Raw genomic sequence first — 22,119 nt, 5'->3', positions numbered from 1 at the left:
ACTCACATCAATCACCATCTTAAACACTTAAAACCTGACATGGGTCGACACTCGGATGTAAAGATGTTCACCGGTGTGTGTTTATCAATTATAGCTCAGTGATTCCTTTCTTATGGACGTCTGGTAGTGTTCTAAGCAGACACTTTTCAACTGTAGCAAATAGAGTAATCTCTGGAGATAAAGTTTTACTTATGGCCTCCATTCCGTTAGTTGTTAACAATTCGTATGCTTTGACATGTTTAGAGGTACTTCGGTTATCTTGGTTGTTGTATTTCAAGGATAAATCTTCTGGAAATAGTGCTGTCTACATACCAATATGCTGTTATAACTTATTAGAATAATTCATATATATAAATAAATATATATATTCATATACTAAACAAATAACTCTGAGGCTGAAGATGTATTGTGTGTGAGTGTGTGCCCTGTATTTTACCTCTCAATGGCCAGTTCCTTATTGGAGGTCTGCTGGACATAAATTACAATTTTCTTGTCCATTCCTGCACGCAGCTTGAAGCTCTGCTTGTCCTTGTCTTTTGCTACAGCACTGAATATATGAAAACAAGAAATATTAACAACATTTTTAACAGCGAAAAAGATCATCAATAGAAAAAACTGAGATGAATGTGACAAAAGCACAATACAGTCGTTAAATTATCTAGGATATACAAAGATATGTTTTGCAGTGACACAGTAAGGCAGATTAACTATCATTTAAAACATTACATTAAAAAAATAAGCCAATGACAATAGAGAAATGTAATAATTAATAATAATATTTGACCACAGGCTAACTAGACAGGTTGTTGTGGGTCTGGACAAGGGGCGAAAACAATATTCCTGCATTGTTTCTACTTCTGATACAAACTAACTCATAATTAAAGCAACCAGGGTTTCTTCTGACAACTAGACCAATGAAATGTATTACCAATCTGTAAAAAAGACCAAAACTAAATTAAAGACCATGGCTCAGACTAGACCCATTCATCATAATAAAAGTGTGCATAAGAACCATTTTTTAAACATGTTCTGGTCCTGGTTCTCTTTCCTGCTCTGAAAGCAGGGGTTTGAGACAGGAACAGTAATCAACATTCTCCAAACCATCACTGACACAAATTCCTGAGGAAGCACTGAGCGAACCCTTAAGTACATAGATTCTTGAGTAAAAAAATCCACTAATCAATTACGCAGTACTCAGAAGACAAAAACTTTGTGAGTTGGGACTCAACGTACAGGATATATGAGACTAACAGTGTGAGTTTGGTTTGGTTTTACACTGTAACTAGGTCCCCTGGCGACAGATAAAATGGCTTGTTTAAAGGAAAACTAATTTAAATATGTTTTACTTACAGATATTATATTACACTATATTATGCAGTTTCTATAAAGCCTTCTTTCTATATCTTATCTACACAAGGAAAAAAAGGAATACAAACAAAATCAGTCTATGTGTGCTTGCATGAGAGAGCTGTTTGCTTGGAAGTCAGTACACTAAAAATAATCAACCAAGAGCTAATGAGGAGGAAATATGTGCTGGCTAAAAATAATCATAGATTTTTTTGTTTTTGTTTTTGTTTGTTTTATTTTGTTTTCCAAATAAGATGGATATCTGGGTCTGTTTATGAACACACGGAAGTGACTAATATGGGAAAACAGAATAAAAAGGGAAGATGGGTAAAATGGAGCGAACACAGGAACTTCCTGTCGTCCACTCTTATCAATGTGTGATGAAGAGTGTTAATTAATGGAAGTGGTCAAAATATAGTAAGTCCACTGTGAGACAGGAGGGACTTTATTTACCTCTGTAGGGATACTTTCATAATTTTTACCTTTCCTTTACTGACACATTCGTTTTGTATATAAACTAATAAGATGATTCTTCCCCTCATGGGTAGTATGTACCCTACATGCTGTCAACCCCAGATAGGTCTGTAACTTCTGTAACTGGGTCACCCAGAAGTGTGCTAATATTTAATGCCCAAAAGTAGGGCTGCATGTCCCTGTGTTTATGTAGGTGGTGTGAAACCCAGGTCACTGGGTGGCCATTTCATTCAAAGCTCTTTACATGTTTTGCTAGAATTACGGTGCCACTGCAAATCAGGTGTAAGGTTTCTATTCATTTTCCAATTTTTAAAAAAGACACACATTGTCTAAGACACACATTACTGGCTAGATTTGACAAGAAAAGCTGGTGTTCAATACAGTATCAGGTCTGATGACAGTTCATTCTTCTTTGGAAAATGTCACAACACCCTGAAAAAAGTTCCAGACTTCTGTGCAACTCTAAATAATTTAATAACTCATAATTTACACAACTGTGCAAGCATCGTAAATTATAGTTCCATGCTCTAAAGACTGAAATAATAATATAATGTGGAATGTATGTCTCACCTGAAGGTACCCTTGCCATCATCCTCTCTGATTTCCAGGCTGACGGTGAAGGTAAACAAGTCACTGTCAGGGGTGAGCGGAGCAGCTTGCTGAGACGACAGAACTGCCTTCTTAGCTGACCGCCGAAACGCCGTGGCAAAGCTGTACAGTATCCTACTCACCTGCAGGAGAAAGGCAAACACACGTAAGACACTTTATAATGAACACAAAACAAAGCCACTGTTTGGGAAGGGCCAATAAAACAGATCCAGTACAATATCCAGACAAAGCTGCGCGCTGTGAAACTAAGCACAATACTGTATAAACATGAGGCTGTTCAAAGAATATGTGACCTGTAGTTTATTATTTTGTGTTAGTTACGTCCCTAAAAGAAAAATATTAGCTTCAAAATGAATAACTCCAGTTGTTTTCAGGGGAAAAAAAAGTGAAATCATTAAACGTGAAATGTTTGCCACAGATTTCCATACACTCTGAGTGTGGAAAACAATATTAATAATAATCAAGGACAGTCCAAGTCAATTAGCTATTTAAAGCAGATATCCAATAGAAAAACATCCACTGAATAGATAGACAGTATCAGAAAGCAAGGTACTGTTGTATGTTTTTTTGGCTTTGGGACCAAGTTTAGCAGCTCCTGTAGCTGAAATGTCTTGTGGACCATAAAATGGAGTTTCGGAAGCCAAAAATATCAGCACCAGGGCAAAGTAATCACAGAGTCATTAGTATTGATTAAAAACTCAATCAAACCTCTGCAGATCTGTTATTGCCATTTTGTGATATGGGTCACTAAAAAAAGCTTACCTAATGACCCACTACTCTACTGACAGCACAGCCACCAACCTATTAACCATTTTGAGTTTAAATCAACATACTGATTCATATTTTCCTGTGAATCTGAGTGTGGAGGTATTGTTCCTATTAACATGAAACAGAGACAACTCAGTCCTTCCAGAGACTGCAGGGTTCTGCTAAATCTCTAACCCCAAAGAGGAGCAGAGTTGGAGAGGGCAGGCAGCTAAAGACTGCCAAGTGCAGAGAACCGGGTGGTAATGATTTATTTATATTCACTAAATGTACTTTTCCACTCACAATACTTTAGACTTGTGAGCTTTGCATTTAGTCAAGAGAAAGTATTTTATTCTTGATTATTACTACACAGATGTGTGTGTGTGATAATAAACAGAGTGCTCCCCCAACTCGAGGCCCACAGCACAGTGGTTTTGAATCATCTCTAATTCTGGTAAACAGCAGCGCTCGGGGGTTAGTGACTGAGGGATGGTGTGGGGAAACGGCTGTTATCAATAAATAACAACGCTTTTTTGCTTTTTTCAAGGCTAGAGTATAAAGCAGCTTCTAACCTCTCCTACAGAAAGCCTTTGTTATGCTCTCGGTACAGAAGAAGGATGTTGGGGCATCGCAGGGGGTTTATTTATTGAGAAACAATGGCAGAATGAATGTAAGAAATGGGAAATGGGTAGAGTTGTAGGGGGTCACCCCCTGTATTGATGACATGAGAAATAACACAATAGAATTGTTCTGTACTGTTTTTTATACTTTATGTGCAGTGTGAAGGAGCTCTATCAAGACGTGGACAGTTGTACTGCAATAATATCAACCCTGACAAGTAATTTAGGCCGATATTGGGGGCTTCTCTTATAACAAGAAAGCAGTCTGTCATTCTGTCTTTCTGATGTATGTTTCTCTTTCTTCAGGCAAACTCAAAATTACTCCACACAAGAAAAAATAAGGTAGATCAATGCTCACATCTAGAAAACACTTGATTCCACAAAAGTTGTCAAACAAGGAGAGTTATTTTATCCTACTCAAAAATTGTTGTTAAAAAAAAATATTTAAAGAATTGTTTTATAATTTTGAGTTTTTCTGCAGTATCATCAAAATTAAAATAAAATTGTATTATATTTTAAAACTATATTTTAACCTTTTCCCCTAACCTCCTCATTCAAAGGGTCTGTCCCTGGTTATTTTTGTACTTAATGCACTCAGTAAAACTATTAAAATATGTCACACAAACTGAAATGTTACTGTTTTTACCCTCAGATTTCTTATAAAATGTTATTACATAATGTGCTTTGGATTTGGAATCAGCTTGTAAAAAATGATTGATGAAATGACTGTAGCCTTTAAAGATCTTGAACTTGTTAAGTATCCTGTTACATTGTTTTTACTTCCCGTCCAGGATATTCTTATCTTATCTTTCTTACTTGGCAGCATTACCTTGATGTGCTCACTGAGATGAAGCTTTGAGACATTTTTCAACTGATGTTACAGCACCAATCCATTTATCAGCGCCCAATTTGTGTTTGTCGCTCTTAAACATGTGATTTAATTTGTGTAAGGAGGTCAACTCAATTGAGTGAAACAAATTTACTGAAGCTGTATTGATTTGAATCAAACAGCACTAGATATACATCTCTGGACAGGAGCAGCAAGTTTATGGGCACAAAAAGAGGAGGTGGTGTTGGGTATGAGACTCAGCAGGGCTCTGCATCACCATCAACACCAGAAAACTGGGAATTGTTAGAAAGTAGCCTTGGGGCCTGACTAGGAGGTCTGGCACAAAGGAGGCGGAGTATGACTGGGGAGGTGGTTTGCTTTATGTATGAACAGTTCCACTCCAAAATCCACAAATCTGTTTAGAAAAATAAATTACACAGAATGGCCAAAAAAAGCATATCATTACAAAACCTGAAAGTACTTACAGTGATAACTGTAAGGAGAGAATATTTCTCTTTCCAAATTGTCGTATTTTTTTAAATTAGGGGTAAAGAATGCTTCAGAAGCTCGTCACAATTTGATTAAATAATTGGGTCACTTACTTAAAACAAATGGGATAGCTGAGGAAAATAAGACAGTAACTAGTTTTAGTCCAGTCTGCCACGAGGTTATCTCAGTACACCTCTGGAAGTCTGTTTCGGTATGTGATCAGAAAACTAAATAAAGAAATGTACATCATTTTGGTGTGCCTACAGTGTCCAAAAATATATTTCAAAATAAATAAGTAAGACACCTTAATGGATAAATACAGGGATTTTAGAGGTCATATGAGTTGTTTACAGTGGATTTGAGGCTAATATGAGGCATATGACTAGAGCAGCTTTTTAATGAAGGAGGAGGCAACAAAAGCGCTGCCTCACTCCAGTCTAATGGTGGGAAGAGGAAAAAAAAAAAAAGCTGGAGGTAGATTGGTATGTTGCTGGGGGGTTTGGAAGGAAGAGAGAGCTGTCCAGTTGCTAGGTAAAGAAGTGAATTACTACTGGGTATTATCTGTGTGTGTGTGTGTGTGTGTGTGTGTGTGTGTGTGTGTGTGTGTGTGTGTGTGTGTGTGTGTCTGTGTGCATTAGTGTTTTTGTGTCAGCATGTGTGTGGGGAACTGGATAGTGGGATGATGTGGGTCTGAAAAATTACTGCCAGTCTGGGGGCTCTTAGTGACATTGAAGGAGAGCGCTTCCATGAGGGAGAAATCAGGTCACTGAACACTGAAGCAGCACTTTAACCCAGTTTCATGAGTGGCTTCCCTATTCACTTCTTTTATATTCCTGTTGAACCTACTGTATGACACTCCGTCTCCCCTATAAGCTAGATCGGAGGATTGTGTGTACTTTGAGTTTGTATATGGCGTACATGTGCATTGCAGCGCAGCCTGCAGTACATGACATAATCCCTTGGGGACCACTAAGGAAGCTCCCACACTGATACTGAACCCTGAGGGACAGGCTAAAGGGAGATCAACAATTTAAGATATGGTCAACCAGAAAACTTCTGGCAATATTAGTGTGTACACATCTATATGTACATGAGTAGAAGAGACAGTAAGAGTGTGAAAAAAAGAGAGAGGGAGCAGCGTGTCATGTGAAATACAAAGCAGAGCATTTATAAGAGGAGCTTTTGCTCCCCCTTTGGTCCACTATCTGAATAACATTTTTTTTCTTGGATACAAGTTTTGCTTGCTGTAATTATGTAAAGTAAAGACTCACATTAACTTCAGATAAACTTTGGAATGCATTTTTGCTAAAATATATTTTAAATGTGACTTCAGTGAACACAATTACACAGAAATTAAACAACAACCAGTTAAGGATTAATGATTTAATCCTCACCGCTTCTTGGATTTGGCAGCGGAACACATGGATCCTGAAGATCTCAGCATTGTAGTGGCTCTCGGTGAAGGCAAAGCAGTCGCTCTCTGGTGTGCCATCATGGCCTCGCACACAGAACAGAATCTTATAGATAGGGTAGTTGGCGATCTCCGTACTGGCGTTGGGATCCAGCAACCTGTTAAATTATGAATAAAAAAATGTTGCCATTTGATATCTTAAAAGCTGCTGTAGCAGGATTTATTATGTGTGTATGACATGTTGATATGTTCCCCCTTACCTGACGGTGCCTTCGGACACGCCTGGCACTGACAGTGTGACATCCAGAGGGACCTGGCACTGCCCTCTGAGGATACTCATCATACGGAGCGCCTCCACCTCACTGCGGGGGGCGTTGACAGAGGCACATCCCAGATATGTCAGCTGGCTGAACACAACGCTATCCTCATCTGGGATAGGACTGCTAGGACTGCCATCTGAGGATGATTCATCTGCTGCAAAAGAGGCAATGGATTGGGAGAGGGGTGGAATGAGTGTTGAAGTAAGGAAAGGAAAGAAAAGACAAAGAATTAGATTATTCTATGACTTTCATTATGATCTTATGGTTGTACATTATTGTCCTCATCTGGGACAAGCTGACTTGGCATCTGCAAAGTAGAAATAAGGTGAAGTAGATAGCAAAGGGGAGATAGATGTTTACAGAGAAGTCGTATGAATCAGAAAAATGAATCCAACAATGCATTCAGTAAATGAAAAGAAAATGGCAAGAATCCTCTAAAAAGAAGCAATAAGGGAAGTGGAAAGACCTGGGTGTTTCTGTGATATCACTCTGAATGTCTTAGAAACACAACTATAAGGCTTAAGATAAGAGCTATTGTGTAAGCTCTGACAGACACAAAAAAAAAGAGGATAAGAAAAGTCTCATCTTGGCTCACCTCGGTACGACCTCTCATTCAGCTCGCTCTCCTGAGCCGTCTGAACAGGAAGCACCATCTCCAACTTGGGCGGCGGTGCGCTCAGAGGGTCGGAGCCTGGCGCTACAGGTGACGCTGTAGTCTGAAGAAGGCCATGGTCACCCGCTCCAAAGCTGTCCAATCCTGCTTCTGATCCGAGCCCGGTGTCAGCTACCGACGGGTCCATGAGGACATCCTCTAACTCCCTCTGGAGCTGCTGCTCACTTCCATTCCCCACAATCTGATACACACACACAGACACAAAGGAGTAGAGAGACACACACACACACACACACACACACACACACACACACACACACACACACACACACACACACACACACACACACACACACACACACACACACACACACACACACACACACACACACACAGAGAGAAACAGACATGAACACAACCACATCAAAGAGCAGGGTAAAAAGGAAGTATAAAAGCAACATATTTAGTATCAAAAACAATTACCAAAATACAAGAACAAATATTGATACAAAACAAATTCACTGTAAGTTTAAACTAATCTTTAGACGTACATGAACTGCATTACAATTGTCTCTTACAGTTTATAGAAATGTGAACTCACTCTGCCTCTCAGAGCAATCCTGTAACTCATTTCAAGTGATTGCAGTGTGATTAAGGGGGAAAGATGCCTGAGATATATCTTCATTACATTTCATCCAATATTAGTGATTAGTAGCTTTGTGAGTTTGAGTTGTGAAACACCTGTATCAAAACACAGAGCTGTGCCAACACTAATTGTGTGAGCCTATTCCAAACACAATTAATAGCAAAATCTAAAAGCAGGCTTAAAGCTGCACAAACCATGAGGTGCCACAAAAGGAGACAAGGCCCCATTTTCCCTGCCTGCTGAGCAGACTCAAGCTGCAGAGGGCACTGCTGTACTGAGCAATATGGGACACTTGAGAATAGAGAAGGTAATTTTTCAGCTTTTGTAGTATATGTGATTATTGTACAGTTGAATATTCAGGTGAAATTTTCCAAGTAGGCTCTCAATATGGAAATGTGTTCAGTGCTGTAAGACGCAATTATTAGAGCAGGGCGGACACTACAGTGCAACTATAGTGTCAATAGTTCTAGTTCCGCATAATGAAAAACATTTTTGAAGACTTATAAAGCAGCTTCACACATCTGACATAACCATGCAACTGTGGTTGGGCCCTGTGGTTTACAGGTAGTTCTAAAAGCCTGTTATCAGGTACAACTACAGTCCCATGTGTGAGAACGTCTATCACTACCATCGTCAAAACCTAAGCCTTGTTAAAGAGGCTGGCTACGGCCATCACTCAACAGCCGGTAAAAGTACACACAAAAAATCACAAACAGAATCACCACGGAATCACATCACAGAAAGAGAGAAAAACAGATAGACAAGCAAGAAAGAGATACTGAGAGTAGAGGAGGAAAAGGAAAGATACTGAGAGAAGAGACTGACCTTAAAGCTGACCCCTTCCTCAGAAATCACCTGCATAACAAACAACAAGTTTAGACACACTGACTTCTCTCTGACTGGATGGGCTGACTGGGAGGGAAATGTGCACAAGAGTGTGTTGGCGAAAACCAATACATGATATCTGGATGGCCAAGTGTCAGTGAATGGAGTGATTTCACTGATACATACTGAGAACAGTGGGGGGTGTGTGGGGAACCGCCTTTCTTCTCTCAGACAACAGGTACACAACGGCCATCACAAGGCCGCACAAAACTGATACCTCAACTCAGTTTTCCATCAAAATAACTGTTATCCTATCGTAGTGTAATATGCTAAATCATTTTTTCTCATCTCCAAAGCACACCAAATGACAGGAAAAAAGTGTGTGACCTCTTCCTAGCAACTGAATATGCAACATCCATGCTCTGCTGGCGCCATCTTCTGGTACCTTTATAACATCAAGTTGACAATTCCATCCTTTACAAAGAAACACAGGCACAGTAATAACATAAACTAATGGACACAGTATGAACATGCGAGCGAGCTACTCACGTAAATTCAATAAAAGGAAATGTGATAAGTTGTAAACTAAAAGACACATGGACAGAATGTATCCCGAGGAGAGGAGAGAGGAGAGGAGAGGAGAGGAGAGGAGAGGAGAGGAGAGGAGAGGAGAGGAGAGGAGAGGAGAAACCTGAACCCATTAGGGACACACACAGGATGGTGGCTGGTTTCCTCAGAAAGTTTTTCTCTTTGTGGAGACACACCCTAGTCACAAAACACCATTTTTTTCTCCTGACAATGAGTTCAAAGCACTCGCGGCTGCATCGCCACACTGTTTGTAAACTAATATCTGCTCAGTGAGTGAATCACAGAGGGCATACTGTATGTCAGATATTCTGGGGTATGATAGCGGATTGACTGCAGATGTTTTCCCAATGTTAAGTATCATTCAAGTTACTGACACTGAATGACAAACTGGTAAAATACCAGCTGACAGCTATTGGATAAGTGTGTTTTCTTCAGGTCTTCTTTTCCCACTACCCCAGATATTTTACAGTGTAAAAAACACAGGAAATAAACGCAATTCTTTACAGGTCTGAGAGATAAGAACAAGTTCTTCACTATAAACAAAGCCTGTGACAATGTGCTCTCAATTTTGCGTGCTTCAACAGGGATTTAAGGGCTTTCTTACTGTAGAAAATGAAAAAGGACATTCACAGACACAAATCTAAGACCGGCTATGAGAAGAAGGTAGAATGAGAATGTGGAAAAAGCAAAACAAAGAAATGGTTAGCCTTATGGTTAGAGTGTGAGACTGCATGTTTAAAAAGATGGGCGAGAGCTCTTGACATGTGAGTGGTAAACACAACCTGTTAACAATATGTATGAACTTTGACCCCTGAACCTCAGTTTAAGTTACACTGATGAAAAACATTATTATTGCTTTACAGGTTTTCTATAATCAGTATTGAGCATCATGGTGATATTTATAGTAAGAAGCATCTTGGGAAAGGATTTAAGCTTGTTATCACTGTCGACAGACCAGTGATACTCCTAAATACTCTGATTTGTCCAGTACAGCTGTGAAGTCTCCCACCTCTCCCTCGCACTTCCGTCCATACCTACACCCAACCGTCCTTACCTTCAGTCCTGTCTTTTCGTCATCACTACCATTATTAGTGGAGGAGGGTGTCTCGTCCCCCAGCCGGGACACAAGGACAAAGTCCTCACTGTTGAGAGTGGACACTGAGTCCGAAGACACGCTAATCTTCCCCACCGAGCCCTTGTCATCCATGGCTGCCGCTGTTAAACTCAGCCACGCTGCTCATGAATGGAAGACGGGAGGAGGAAGTGGTGGGAGATGATGAGCAAAATCACCTAGAAAAAGAAAAAAATAAATAAAGAAAAGAAGCAGAAAACAGTCATGATGTGATGAAATCCATGAAAAGCATCGTTTAATGCAACTGGAAACTTGGCTACTTAGAAACTAACCCTCTAAAAAAAAAAAAAAAAAAGGTGAGACCATTTATTATTCAGTTTTAAAAGGTCCTTAAAGCACTTGAAGGAAACTATGAGGCAGCTTTACAAAACCCGGAGAGAGGGAGCGAAAAGAGAAAATGGAGGGTGCAAAAGAAAAGTTAAGCAAAAAAGTTTAGTTCAAGTGAAAGTGATAGACAAGAGAGCAGGTTACAATGAAGGAGTAGAGACACAGGATAGATCAGAGGGAAAGAGGATCTGTGTCATTTGAGGCATTTTTGTCTATCTCAACAGAATAAAAGAGAGGTATTTGCAGAAGAGATTTATGCAATGCAAAGCCATGGTGATGCAATATTGAAAAAGAAACATGCATATGAAAGTGAGGAATTAAAGACCAAGCCAGCTCACTACAATCATCCATCTATTCGATGTCAGTGCTGCCCCCTTACAAAGACTCAACGGTGGTCTAACCACCAACACATTAAATGTACACCAGAAATATATTAAAACACAAAAAATGACGTCCTGAATGTGCTCATTGCATTGCATGCTCTCCCCAGTGCACGACTGCTCTCCCAGCCTGCTGTCACAACCACAAATAACCTGAGCGGAGATCCTGCGGGACACCCAGCGCATCATCGGCTCGTCCCTCCCTCTGCCTTTTACTACAGCTCCCTCCATCAATCCATCAATGACAGTTTCACGTAGCATTATATTTTGAAATTTTTTGAAACATTGAAATAATAATTTTTTGGTCTGCATTTGTCAGCGTACGCATGGCAATGGGGGTAGAAAGAGAGTAAACATTTGTTTTTTTAAGTAAAAAGAGGTAAAGCTCTATCTTTACAGTTAGGCTGTGAGGTAACTCCTGCAAAAAGGGAGGTGCGATTGTGTGGTACACAGGAAGAAAGGCACAACAGAAGGTTCTGGCACAGTTTCAAGAAGAAACCATAACAAGCTATTTCTGGCCTTTCCCCCCTCTCCACTCTTCCCTTTCATTCTCTCCCATCCGTCTCCCTTTTTGTCTTTTACTACTCTTTTCTTCTTCATGCCCTCCTTATCTGTACCCTTGCAATCTTCTATTTTCTCAGCCCTTATTGCCCCACAAATAAGGGCTGCCCTTGCACTCCTACATTTTTCTAAAGGTTTCAGTTGCTGTTTTTTCCACTTCGCTCTCTTGTTAAACCCTTGCCCTTCCTATTCAAATAAGGTCCAACAATGGAGAGGTAAAGGGGGAAAAAGGTCTACAGCTGAAAGGTCAAAGCAGTTAATAATGTTCCTTACTTATGATAACATTGTTATACTGACCCACAATGAACCACAATACAAGTAGCTAGCTCTGTGTGACTAGAGGATTTTACACCATTTTGTGCTGATATGAATGGTATTATTAGGCTACCAACATAACCTGACAGTTTAGACTCTTTATCTTCTCACAGTCAACTGAGGGAATGGGCAACTGGTATTCATCCTAGAGCCCTAGGTTTTGTTTTTCACTTGTATTGCAAAACGGAAGCAGAGAGAAAGGGTCACAGGGTACGATGAGTAGTCATGTGAAACATACTGTAGCCTTAGACTGAGCAGAAAACTCTCACTTTTGACCTCTGAAACATTTCATTAGAATCTAGTACCGATATGATTTCCACCATTTACGAGGACTCGAAAGCTTGTTTTACATTTGTAGTTTGATTCACTTGGACAAGACACAGACAAAAATAAGTATTGTTTCCTTTCAGTTGTTGTCTGTTTCATTTTCACACTGACTTACAACCAACAACACAAGAGGAGTAATCATGGAGTCATGTGCACTGACAGAGAACTCACTCATTGGACTTTCTGGGTGTCACCCTGGAGGAACCGCTACAAGACGAAGAGCACACAAGCCCAACAGACCAGGGGGCCACTGACTGATTTTCTTTTTTTAAATGATGGAAAAATCTGAAGGCCTTGCATCAACCTTAAGTTCTGTATATTAAAAAGGACCAGTGTGTAACATTTAGTGGCATCTTGCAGTGAAGCTGCAGATTGACAACCTGGGAATGAGAACTGAGAATCTGTGAAGTGTGCAGGCGAAACTTTACACCCACCTTTTCAAGCTATCTTGGTCCAGTACATGAACCATAAATGTACCAAAACAAACACACAAACACACCAGTTTGTTTGAACCGTACCAAACAGGCTGTTCAAAAAAGATGCAAGAAAGTACAATGAACTATGAAAATATAAGCAAGTAAATATTCTCATCCAAAATGACCTTAAGTCAGATTGTGGGGAATTGTAATTATAATAACTTTCACGTGGTCTTTAATACTGCAGCACATAACATTTTATTAGATCACCGGAATTACACGGTTGGTCTTATAATATAGGGCTCTGCATTGATTCAACAGCTACTTTACCCCCCAAAAAAAAAAAAAAAATGCTTCCAGTCAGCAATGACAACTTATCTTAAAGCCCCTGATTAGGGACCTCATCTCACTCTCACTCTCCAGATAGTAAAGTTGCACTTGCTAGGGCGGGCCAGGTCAATTTACACTGTTAAAACTATATTTCTCAAATGAGAGGCCAATCTCAAACCCTCTCTTAAACTGGATGGACTTGCGGTTTCAAGTATTTAATCAGACTGACCTTTGTACAAAGCAAAAAAGGTGGGTCATTTAGTGACTGGAAGTGAACTTGCGTTGGCCTGTTTCACATAGAAATAACTAGGAAGCATTTTCAGTCGGACTGAGGCTTTATGACTGTTATTACTTCTTGTAGTTTGGTGACATCAGATAGCGTAGCTTCACCCAAAGGAATCAGAAACACCTGTGTGTGTGTGTGTGTGCAGACTGCAGAGACTTGTATCTGAGTTCCCACCCAGCTAGTGTACAGCTGATAAATACTAGTAAACCTACCAGTCCAAAATAAAAGATTCAGTAGCAAATCCATGAGAGACATTTGCATCACTCCTCAGTCCCTTCTTATCTTCTCAGGCTTTTAATCTTGAAGAGACATTGCAGATGTTTACTCTACTTTTGGCTCAAAGGCAGCTGCTTTCCATTTTTAGCACACTTGTCCTCGGAGTGATTAGTCTCAGATTTTGTGTTGATGAACATGAGTTTCTACATGTTCTGGCCTTTTGCTGATCATACAAATGTGAACGTGTTAAGGGAACTTTCATGGAAAGAAACCGAAAAGGACTCCATGGCCAGGCTTTTTTTTTTTTTTTTTGTGCTTTACATTCTTAAAGCCTCTGGGTAACTTTGAATAAAGCCTTCTGGCAGCATCTTTTTACATGCTTAAATAATCGGTTTTAATGGTCTCATCTGATGCTACCATGCCCTTATACAAACCCATCCTATAAGCCAAGAGAAACGCTTACAAAAAATGAAATGTTTGGTTCGAAAAGAAATTACTAGACAGTGGCCAATCTTATTTTCTGGCCATCATAAAGCTTCACAACCGCTTTGTAACCCGAGCGTCAATCATCTCACTAGAGAGCAATGTATACGAGACTTCACAGTTCATGGTGCTATTTGAAAAAGACGCCAATTAGCTTCACTAATTCGTTCCTGTTTCAAGTCGCAAGTACCAAAAACTCCATCGACCTTTGCAGTCGAGCCTAGATGCACACATGCATGCATAAACAGAAAATAGCGTACCGTTTCATGCCCCATCACACGTACCCTACACACACACAAGCAGGCGTATTATGAACACAAATAAGCACACACCCGCAGGCACATATGTGCATGCACACACAATCCTCATTCTCTATGTCTCTGACTAGCTTACGGCTCCAACAGGCTTATAATGGTTGCCTTGTCACCCTGCTTTCCTCCCTAGCCTCAGCAACAGCCCTCTGCATACTCCTGCCAATCAACACTGTTCCTTATCAACCTTTTTCAGCGCCTTGGTACACTTCCAACCAGACTCGTAATCAATGCTACTGATTGTTACAAAAATGTGTTTTTTCTATCTAAATGTCATACTTTTTTTTTTTTTAATCTTTAATTTTAAATCTTGCTTTGTAAATCTTATCTTTCTATCTATTCTTATCCTCTGGCTTATTTCTTCTTTTTTTTCACTCTACTGCCTGTTAGAGGGCTTAAAGGGAGAGGAGATGAAGACAAGAGAAGCAGGAAGCAGTTTCCTCTGATGGAGCACTGTTGTGTGTGTGTGTGTGTGTGTGTGTGTGTGTGTGTGTGTGTGTGTGTGTGTGTGTGTGTGTGTGTGTGTGTGTGTGTGTGTGTGTGTGTGTGTGTGTGTGTGTCACCATGACAACAAGACCCGCATCATCTACAATGTTTTCATTTGTCCTGAATCACCTCTTGGCAGATACTCGGGCAGTTATTTTGCTGCTCAGTTGTCCTGTTGCTTCTGACAGAAAGTTCTGAAAGTTGATAGATTTTTATGTTGAGTGTGTTACTTCCTCTGTAAAATACTGCACTCTATATCACCAAGCACTTCCCTCAAGAGACAATTTTGTAGACACGAATAAGGCAACAAAATGTGCTACAAAGTGTGCACATTTTAGAGTTTGAATAAGACATGCACATTGAGACGTGTAAATCATTTTATCATGAATTTCATACTGTAGTAGGGCTGTAACTATTAATTATTTTTGGTTTCTGAGTTCAGTACAATGTGAAATATGTCAGGTTAAATATTTAAAGCTAAGGGGGGTATATTATAATTTACTGTATAACATGAAGGCAAATAATGAAAAAATGCCAATCCCATATTCCCACTGACATACTGAAATTGCTTGATTAGTCTGACCAATAATCCAAAACCAAAGATTTCTTTACTATAAAACAGCAAGACTAACTGTTTCAGCTCTATTTCATAGGTTCATCTGTGTGCAAAGGCATTAGACCTGCGAAAGCTTGTTTCCCTATATGGTAAAATGGTTCAGTGACTGTTACAATGTGATACAGAGTACATTATGTTTTTGTCCATGTCAGGTTTCCAAATGAACAGCATCTATCAACCACAGATTGTTTAAGCAAGCAAATATTTGGTGATAAGATGCAACCAGGCACTAAACTATATTTTTCTGGTTTGCAAAGCCAAGTTTTCTGGTGTGGCAGGGCAGAGCTTTACCAATTCAAACAGCAGTGTAATAATCTGGGCGTGTCCTGCAAACAATCATGAAGAGTACATTTTAATCTTAGGACTAAATAACTGACAAGAATGACCTCTCTTAGCGGTTTGTTGCAGTTAAAAACAAAAGTATCTGAATCTGTAACAAGCACATCTGATGTCAATACATGTGTAAAAATGTGCACGCTGGAAACACACGCCTGCCTTTCCTTTTTTTTTTGTCCTCCCTACCACTCTCCAGCTGAACGGGCTGTTCTGGGCTGCCAGCTGGGCCCTGCGTGCACCTCACAAGGGAGAGGAAGACACAGCCAGACACAGCCAGAGAGCATTCAGGCTTGCAACGCAGTCCCTTTCGACTCGCCTCACAGCAGTGATTTCAGCCAGGCAGAGATAGCAGGGAGAAAGGGAAAGGAGAAAGAATGAGAGAAAAGGCTGAATGCCACAAGGTGAGTCACAAGGTAGGGTACCAAATGGGAAGAGAAAGAAAAGAAAAGAGAGGACAAACTCTGAATGAGCACACAAACGCACATGCAGTCCCTAATTTACATCTTATTTGTGCTGTAATTCATCTCGATTCAGATCCGCAGCAGAGCGCAGACTCCCAGTCGGCTATCCACGAATGAAACCTCTGCATGTCTCGCACTCTACAACAAAACAATCTCACATGACAGAGGGGGGAAAAAAACAAGTGGATCACATAGTGCAGGCCCTGCTTTTAACTTCTGAAATAGAGCGCTTGCTGCAGCAAACCACTGCGAGTTACTGAGCTGCACAATGTGAGGCTATTCACACACATTTATTTAGCAATGGTGTGTCTCTGCTGGTTTATAAAGAACCGATCTATGGCTTACAAAGGAAACTTGACACCTGTGTGTGTAAGTGTGTGCGTTTTAGGCTTTCAAGAATTAGAATTGAAAGAGGCAAATGTCACTCATACTAGGTTAATATGCATTAGACTTTCACAATTTAAGGGACTGGCTGTGGATTCAAGAAGTAGCATAGATGCAGTGCGGTTGTATGAGGAACCGAAAAAACACTGAGAATACATTTGTGGCCGTAACATTAATCTGTTAATCTATACACGTACATTTACAAGTCAACTGCTTGCCACTGCGTATCAGGAAGCATCTAAATTGAGGGCTGATTGTTGAATCATAAAATCTAAAAACAAGTCGCATGTTCCAAGGCTGACTTCTCGCCATGATTTCAAATCCAACCCATGGCCCTTCGTGTATCATCCCATCTCTCTCTCTCTCTCTCCCCTTTCCTGTTAATCTTCCAAAAACATATATATAAAAAAAACAGGCCCCAGAATAACCTGCCTTTTCTATAAATCAAAATAAATTTAAATGGTAAAATAATTAATAAGCAGCCAAGGATTCATAACAGTGATTAAAGTTCTATCCCTCCCGGGGTGATGACTGGAGGTCTGAATAAATTGGAGGAAATGTATAAATTTTACAGTATGGCTATATCAACTATGTGCAAGCCATTAAATATCATTAAAAGCAAACATTGACTTTTCTGATCTTAATTATTAGCAGTGTGTTTTTAAAAGACACTCCTCAACACTACACACTAACACGGAAATCACCTATTGAGAAAATAGGCTTTGATTTCAGATGAAGGTAAGTCACTGGGGACATCAAGTGTGAACTTTTTACTCCCACGGCCACTAAAGCAGACATTGCCTAACGCCGCCAAAAACACAGCCTTTCCGACAAGCTCGTTGTTTTCACAGGTGTAATTAAGTGCTGTAACAAATCCTTTACACTTCTTTAAACTTCTCTTAGCCATTAAATATACTTTCATGCTTTTAACCCCACATGGTCTCCTTTCATCTCATCGACAGCAACTGCAAGGAAACAGTAATCCACTACAGTTGAAGCCAGCCCCCCGCCATTCAGTCTCCACCAGCTCCCCAAATAACAGGTGCATCTGAGGGGCGTTGTTAGGATTTCAGAACATTCAGGGCTCAGTCCAAACTCAGTCAGAGATAGAGCTATAATGAGAAGGATACAAGGGGACACACTGAGAGAAAATGTGTGGCATCTCGATTGAAAGTGCATCAGGCATAAGATTTGACATATTTGCTTCTGAGGAGGGGGATTATATTTATCACGGTGGTTCATAAGTTCTGTATTTTAATATGGATGGGATGTGTATGAAAATATATCATACTCATTTTGGCTTTAAAAAAAACGTGATTAAACACTGACCTTTCTCCTCCTCTAGTGCACATATTTATTGTTAAGTAACAAAGCAAATATTTGCACACACACAAATCTGGGTTATATGTGTGCATGTGTGACCTGAATCACATGTGGTGAGGCTTTACTGTAATACCTGAGTTTCAGGAAATAGAACAAGAACAAAGAGCCCAGACAAGTGAAGTGACAGTTGGCACATTAGGCTGTTACCATGCGTGTTATCCACTGCTGGGAAGAATTAACTCACAAAGGCACAAAAGCTGCTGGTATCAACAATCCCATTCGTGGCAGTAACAAGAGTCTTAGGCATTAGGCTAACAACAGCTAGTTTGCGGCTGTAACTAACTGTGTCTCATTATTAGCAGAAAATTAGAGAAATGTGGAATATAACTGCACAAAGGGGCTAGTTGCTCAAAATATCAGTTTGCACTACTTACACTTACTCATTGACTGATTGACAGAGGGAAGATGATGCATGGCACATCATTCTGAGATGCTGAAACCAGGGCCAAAGACGTAAGTTTAGTTTTTCTTAATAATAATAATATAGATATAATTACATTGGGCAGACCATATGTGGGCACAAAGTTAATCTAGAACAAAATAATATTGACAAATATTATAGTTATACAGCTAGTTTGGAAATATATTATTATATAATAAAATGAGTGCTGCGGTGCCTGACGAAGGGGGCTGGTAAAGCTTTTCAGCATATAAAAACAAGTTCATTCAGCCAATGCTTCATGGCAGACAGTTATGAAATCTTGAATGCATCTTGACACCCGTGCACGCCACCACAGACATTTTTCATAACAATCCCTGCTCGTCCCTCCCTTATCATGTGACAATAACAGAACTTCCACATAAAATACAGCGGATTAAAAAGGACAGTGTGCCAGTGTACTTGAGTAAGAAGAAGAGTCAAAGCCAAGATTTACATTCCTGCCTGTAAGCAACTGTATGGCTGTCAGTACAGTCAAAGACTGAGTTGTTTTCATATTGTCTCGGTGTAGCAATACAAAACAAACCCATAAAGTGAGTTAAAGTAGTCAAAACCAACATATTAGCCATATATATATATACCAATACCTGTATAGATATATTGAGCTATCAAGGTTCTTATGATGTGATTTCTTCATCTATTCTGATTTTATGTGTGTGTTTAATGCATGTTTTTTATGTGATGGATGTCAAAATAAACTTGTGTTTAGATCTCATAGTAAAACACTGAAAACAGAACGGCTGACGTGATGATTACTGAATAATTAAATATACAATCAAAACGCACAGTACAGTAACCATACACCATAATAAACAACACTATACACACTATGTTAAAAATAAATCAAGCACCTTCAGCTGTCATCCTACGTCATATACTACAATAAAATACAAACGGTGACAAATAAACCAAATAAACAAAATAAACATGTATTGTTTACCAGTGTACAGTAGTCACAGATACAGCAGAATGGGTAATCTCCGTCTAATAGACAAACACTGGTAACATTAATTAATTGGCTTTCTGGTCGCACCGGTAACTTACATCACTTAATCTGGACTCAAACCTGCTACATGTCAATGCAGCCTGTTAGGCGCCACATAGCCTGGAAACATTTGAAATCCCACATCCCTTTAATAGATAACTTAACCAGCGATTAATAATTTCTGCTCGATAACGCTGGGCGAGCCTAACGTAGCTAACTTATTGCCCCAGTTAGCCCTTACGTTAGCTGAGATATATACAGCAGCTATTAATTCAAAGTGCGACCAAAATGTTTAAATACACAGTGACCAAGTAGAGAGACTATCCCGCCGCCACCACAAAGAAACGAACAGCAACTGCTATGTAAAGGTATTCGCGATAATTTGGTGGATAAACCCGCTGACAGGCCGTCGCTGGAGGGAGCTTTCACACAGGCCATTACTGTATACAGCTAGCATAGCTGGCTAACGTCTGCTAGCCATGCTACCCTGGCAGTTATGCTACCATCAACAAAAAAAAAGCTACAGCGACACACTTCTTCATAAATAAAGAGATAACCGGACTGACATTTGACGTGCAAGTGTAACACTGCTTACCTTTATTCCCACGGTTGTGTTTATTCCAATGGCGGTTGGCACAACATTGCACTTTCCCAATAACATCAGCAGCCAACAGCATCCAGCCGAGCTGTAAACACAAGCCCAACCAACCCGCTGACACACACACTGCGCATGCGCCTGTCAGTGCCCCCCCTCTCGCCTTTGCTGAGGGAGGGGATGGAGGGGAGGCGTTGGCATTACCTAGTGACATAATGTTCACGGTGATGTTTTGGGGTCACTAGGGGCAATCGAGACATGTCCAAGTTCAGCCTCAAGTCAAATGAGGGTAAGCCCGAGTCTCAAGTCCCTGGAGACAAGTTAAGTTACCACTATTCAGAGGTAAGTTTAAAGTCTTTCTGTTGCTGAAACCAAGCATTATTAAAGTATTTATTGAACATTGCCGGGTTTTTTTGTTTCAGGATTATAGCAGGTCAAACCTTAACATGTTTATCTTTTTCTTTTTTAAATCTCATGTCAGGTCATGGATGTAAGGAGGACGTTAGATCATGTAGACCTCTTTTATTTTTAAAAAATTGAACTTTTTTACATTTATTTATTTATTTACTTTTTCCTTAATGAGATGAAAATATATCTTTAGACTGTTCTGCTACAGTATTTTGATGCAGGCCCACCAAAGCACCATCACAGCTTACCTTAAGGATGAATCAAATACTAAGATCACATTATAATTATACTTTCCTTATAACTTTTCATTTTTTATATATACACTACACACACATTACACTGCTATTGTTCAAACTTAAACCCACATAATTCAGTAGTTTGGGATGTAGTTTGGAGGGTAGAAGAAAAGTGAGGGGGGGGGGCGGGCTCAGCCACCGAACCACAGCAGTCACCAACACACCCACTGTTCTCATTGTGTTGTGGTGACTGGCCCATGCTGGCCTTTCCTGTCCAGCCTGTCCAACTCAGAGTTGGACCAGGTAACACAGAGCACTCTTTTCCTTTTTAATGTAACAAACCCAAGTCACTACATTGGAGACAGCGTTCCTCAGACACACTCACAAATCTAGTTAGGTGTTAACAGATTTCTGGTGGACAGTTTACAGTAATACGGACTATAAATCGTGTTCTATTTCTCCTCTGATCTTTTACACAGAGTTTTGGAGCTTTTTAGCACCCCCTTGTGTTTCATTACCCCTCTTGTTTGCCTGATTAGATTTAACTTGTGCACTACAGCATGAGACAGTGGAAACAGACTCATACAGTGTCTCTCTGACCAGGCAAATCAGGAGCCACGAGCCAATGGCAATAAAGTGTATGAGTGATGCAGCAGCCACATTTTGTTTTACATAACTAGTGGGATGGTCTTGGTAGATAATCACTATCACAAGTCTTTACAGTAGCCTATGTTTTAAAGAAGGATGTATGTAATATCTGGATTGTATATTGATATAATAATAATAAATAAATAATAAATAATATTTTGTCACATTAAAATCAGGATGGGAAAATAATATTAACTAGAGAGGACTGGGTGTTGAAAAGCTGCTGCTAAAACTAAATTGCTGGCTTTAATTTGTATGAAAAGCAGCTGACAGCAATAAGTGGCCTATATTTTCAGTATAATGTGAATTTATTGTGAAACTTATTTGTACTTTGATGGTCATTTGTTCATTGTCCATATACTGTGTGAGATGTGAAATACAAAAAGACTGGTCTGGTATATTATAATCTTTAATATTTTTTATTGATTTTGTTTGTTTTACAGTGATGAAGAGCCTAGCTGCAAGGCAGACAGGTGGGTCAGTCAGTCTACCCCCTGGAAGTGTGATGATCTGTCTCATTGCAGACAGGAAGTGTTTGGA

At 39.8% G+C, this 22,119-nt stretch overlaps 1 protein-coding gene across 3 annotated transcripts in view; it reads right to left on the bottom strand.

The window, feature by feature from the left end:
- LOC127369989 (rab GTPase-activating protein 1) overlaps positions 1-20,417 on the bottom strand; it is a 67,590-nt gene extending 47,173 nt beyond the window's left edge. Inside the window, exons 1-8 of one of the 3 annotated variants that reach the window (XM_051411605.1) lie at positions 20,288-20,417; positions 10,573-10,808; positions 8,931-8,960; positions 7,442-7,700; positions 6,787-7,000; positions 6,510-6,684; positions 2,392-2,552; positions 437-547 (exon numbers count right to left, since the gene is read on the bottom strand). In XM_051411605.1, the coding sequence (XP_051267565.1) occupies positions 437-547; positions 2,392-2,552; positions 6,510-6,684; positions 6,787-7,000; positions 7,442-7,700; positions 8,931-8,960; positions 10,573-10,725 (1,103 nt within the window). In that variant the 5' untranslated portion in view covers positions 10,726-10,808; positions 20,288-20,417. The remainder of the gene's footprint in view (positions 1-436; positions 548-2,391; positions 2,553-6,509; positions 6,685-6,786; positions 7,001-7,441; positions 7,701-8,930; positions 8,961-10,572; positions 10,809-20,287) is intronic. The other 2 variants (XM_051411606.1, XM_051411607.1) reach the window with 2 other exon arrangements.
- Between the last annotated feature and the right edge of the window lie 1,702 nt (positions 20,418-22,119).

Source organism: Dicentrarchus labrax, unplaced genomic scaffold (genome assembly GCF_905237075.1).
Source record: "Dicentrarchus labrax unplaced genomic scaffold, dlabrax2021, whole genome shotgun sequence".
NCBI classification, from domain to species: Eukaryota; Metazoa; Chordata; class Actinopteri; family Moronidae; genus Dicentrarchus; species Dicentrarchus labrax.
Note: the sequence above shows the minus strand (reverse complement) of the source record. Positions and strands in the feature narration are given on the sequence as shown.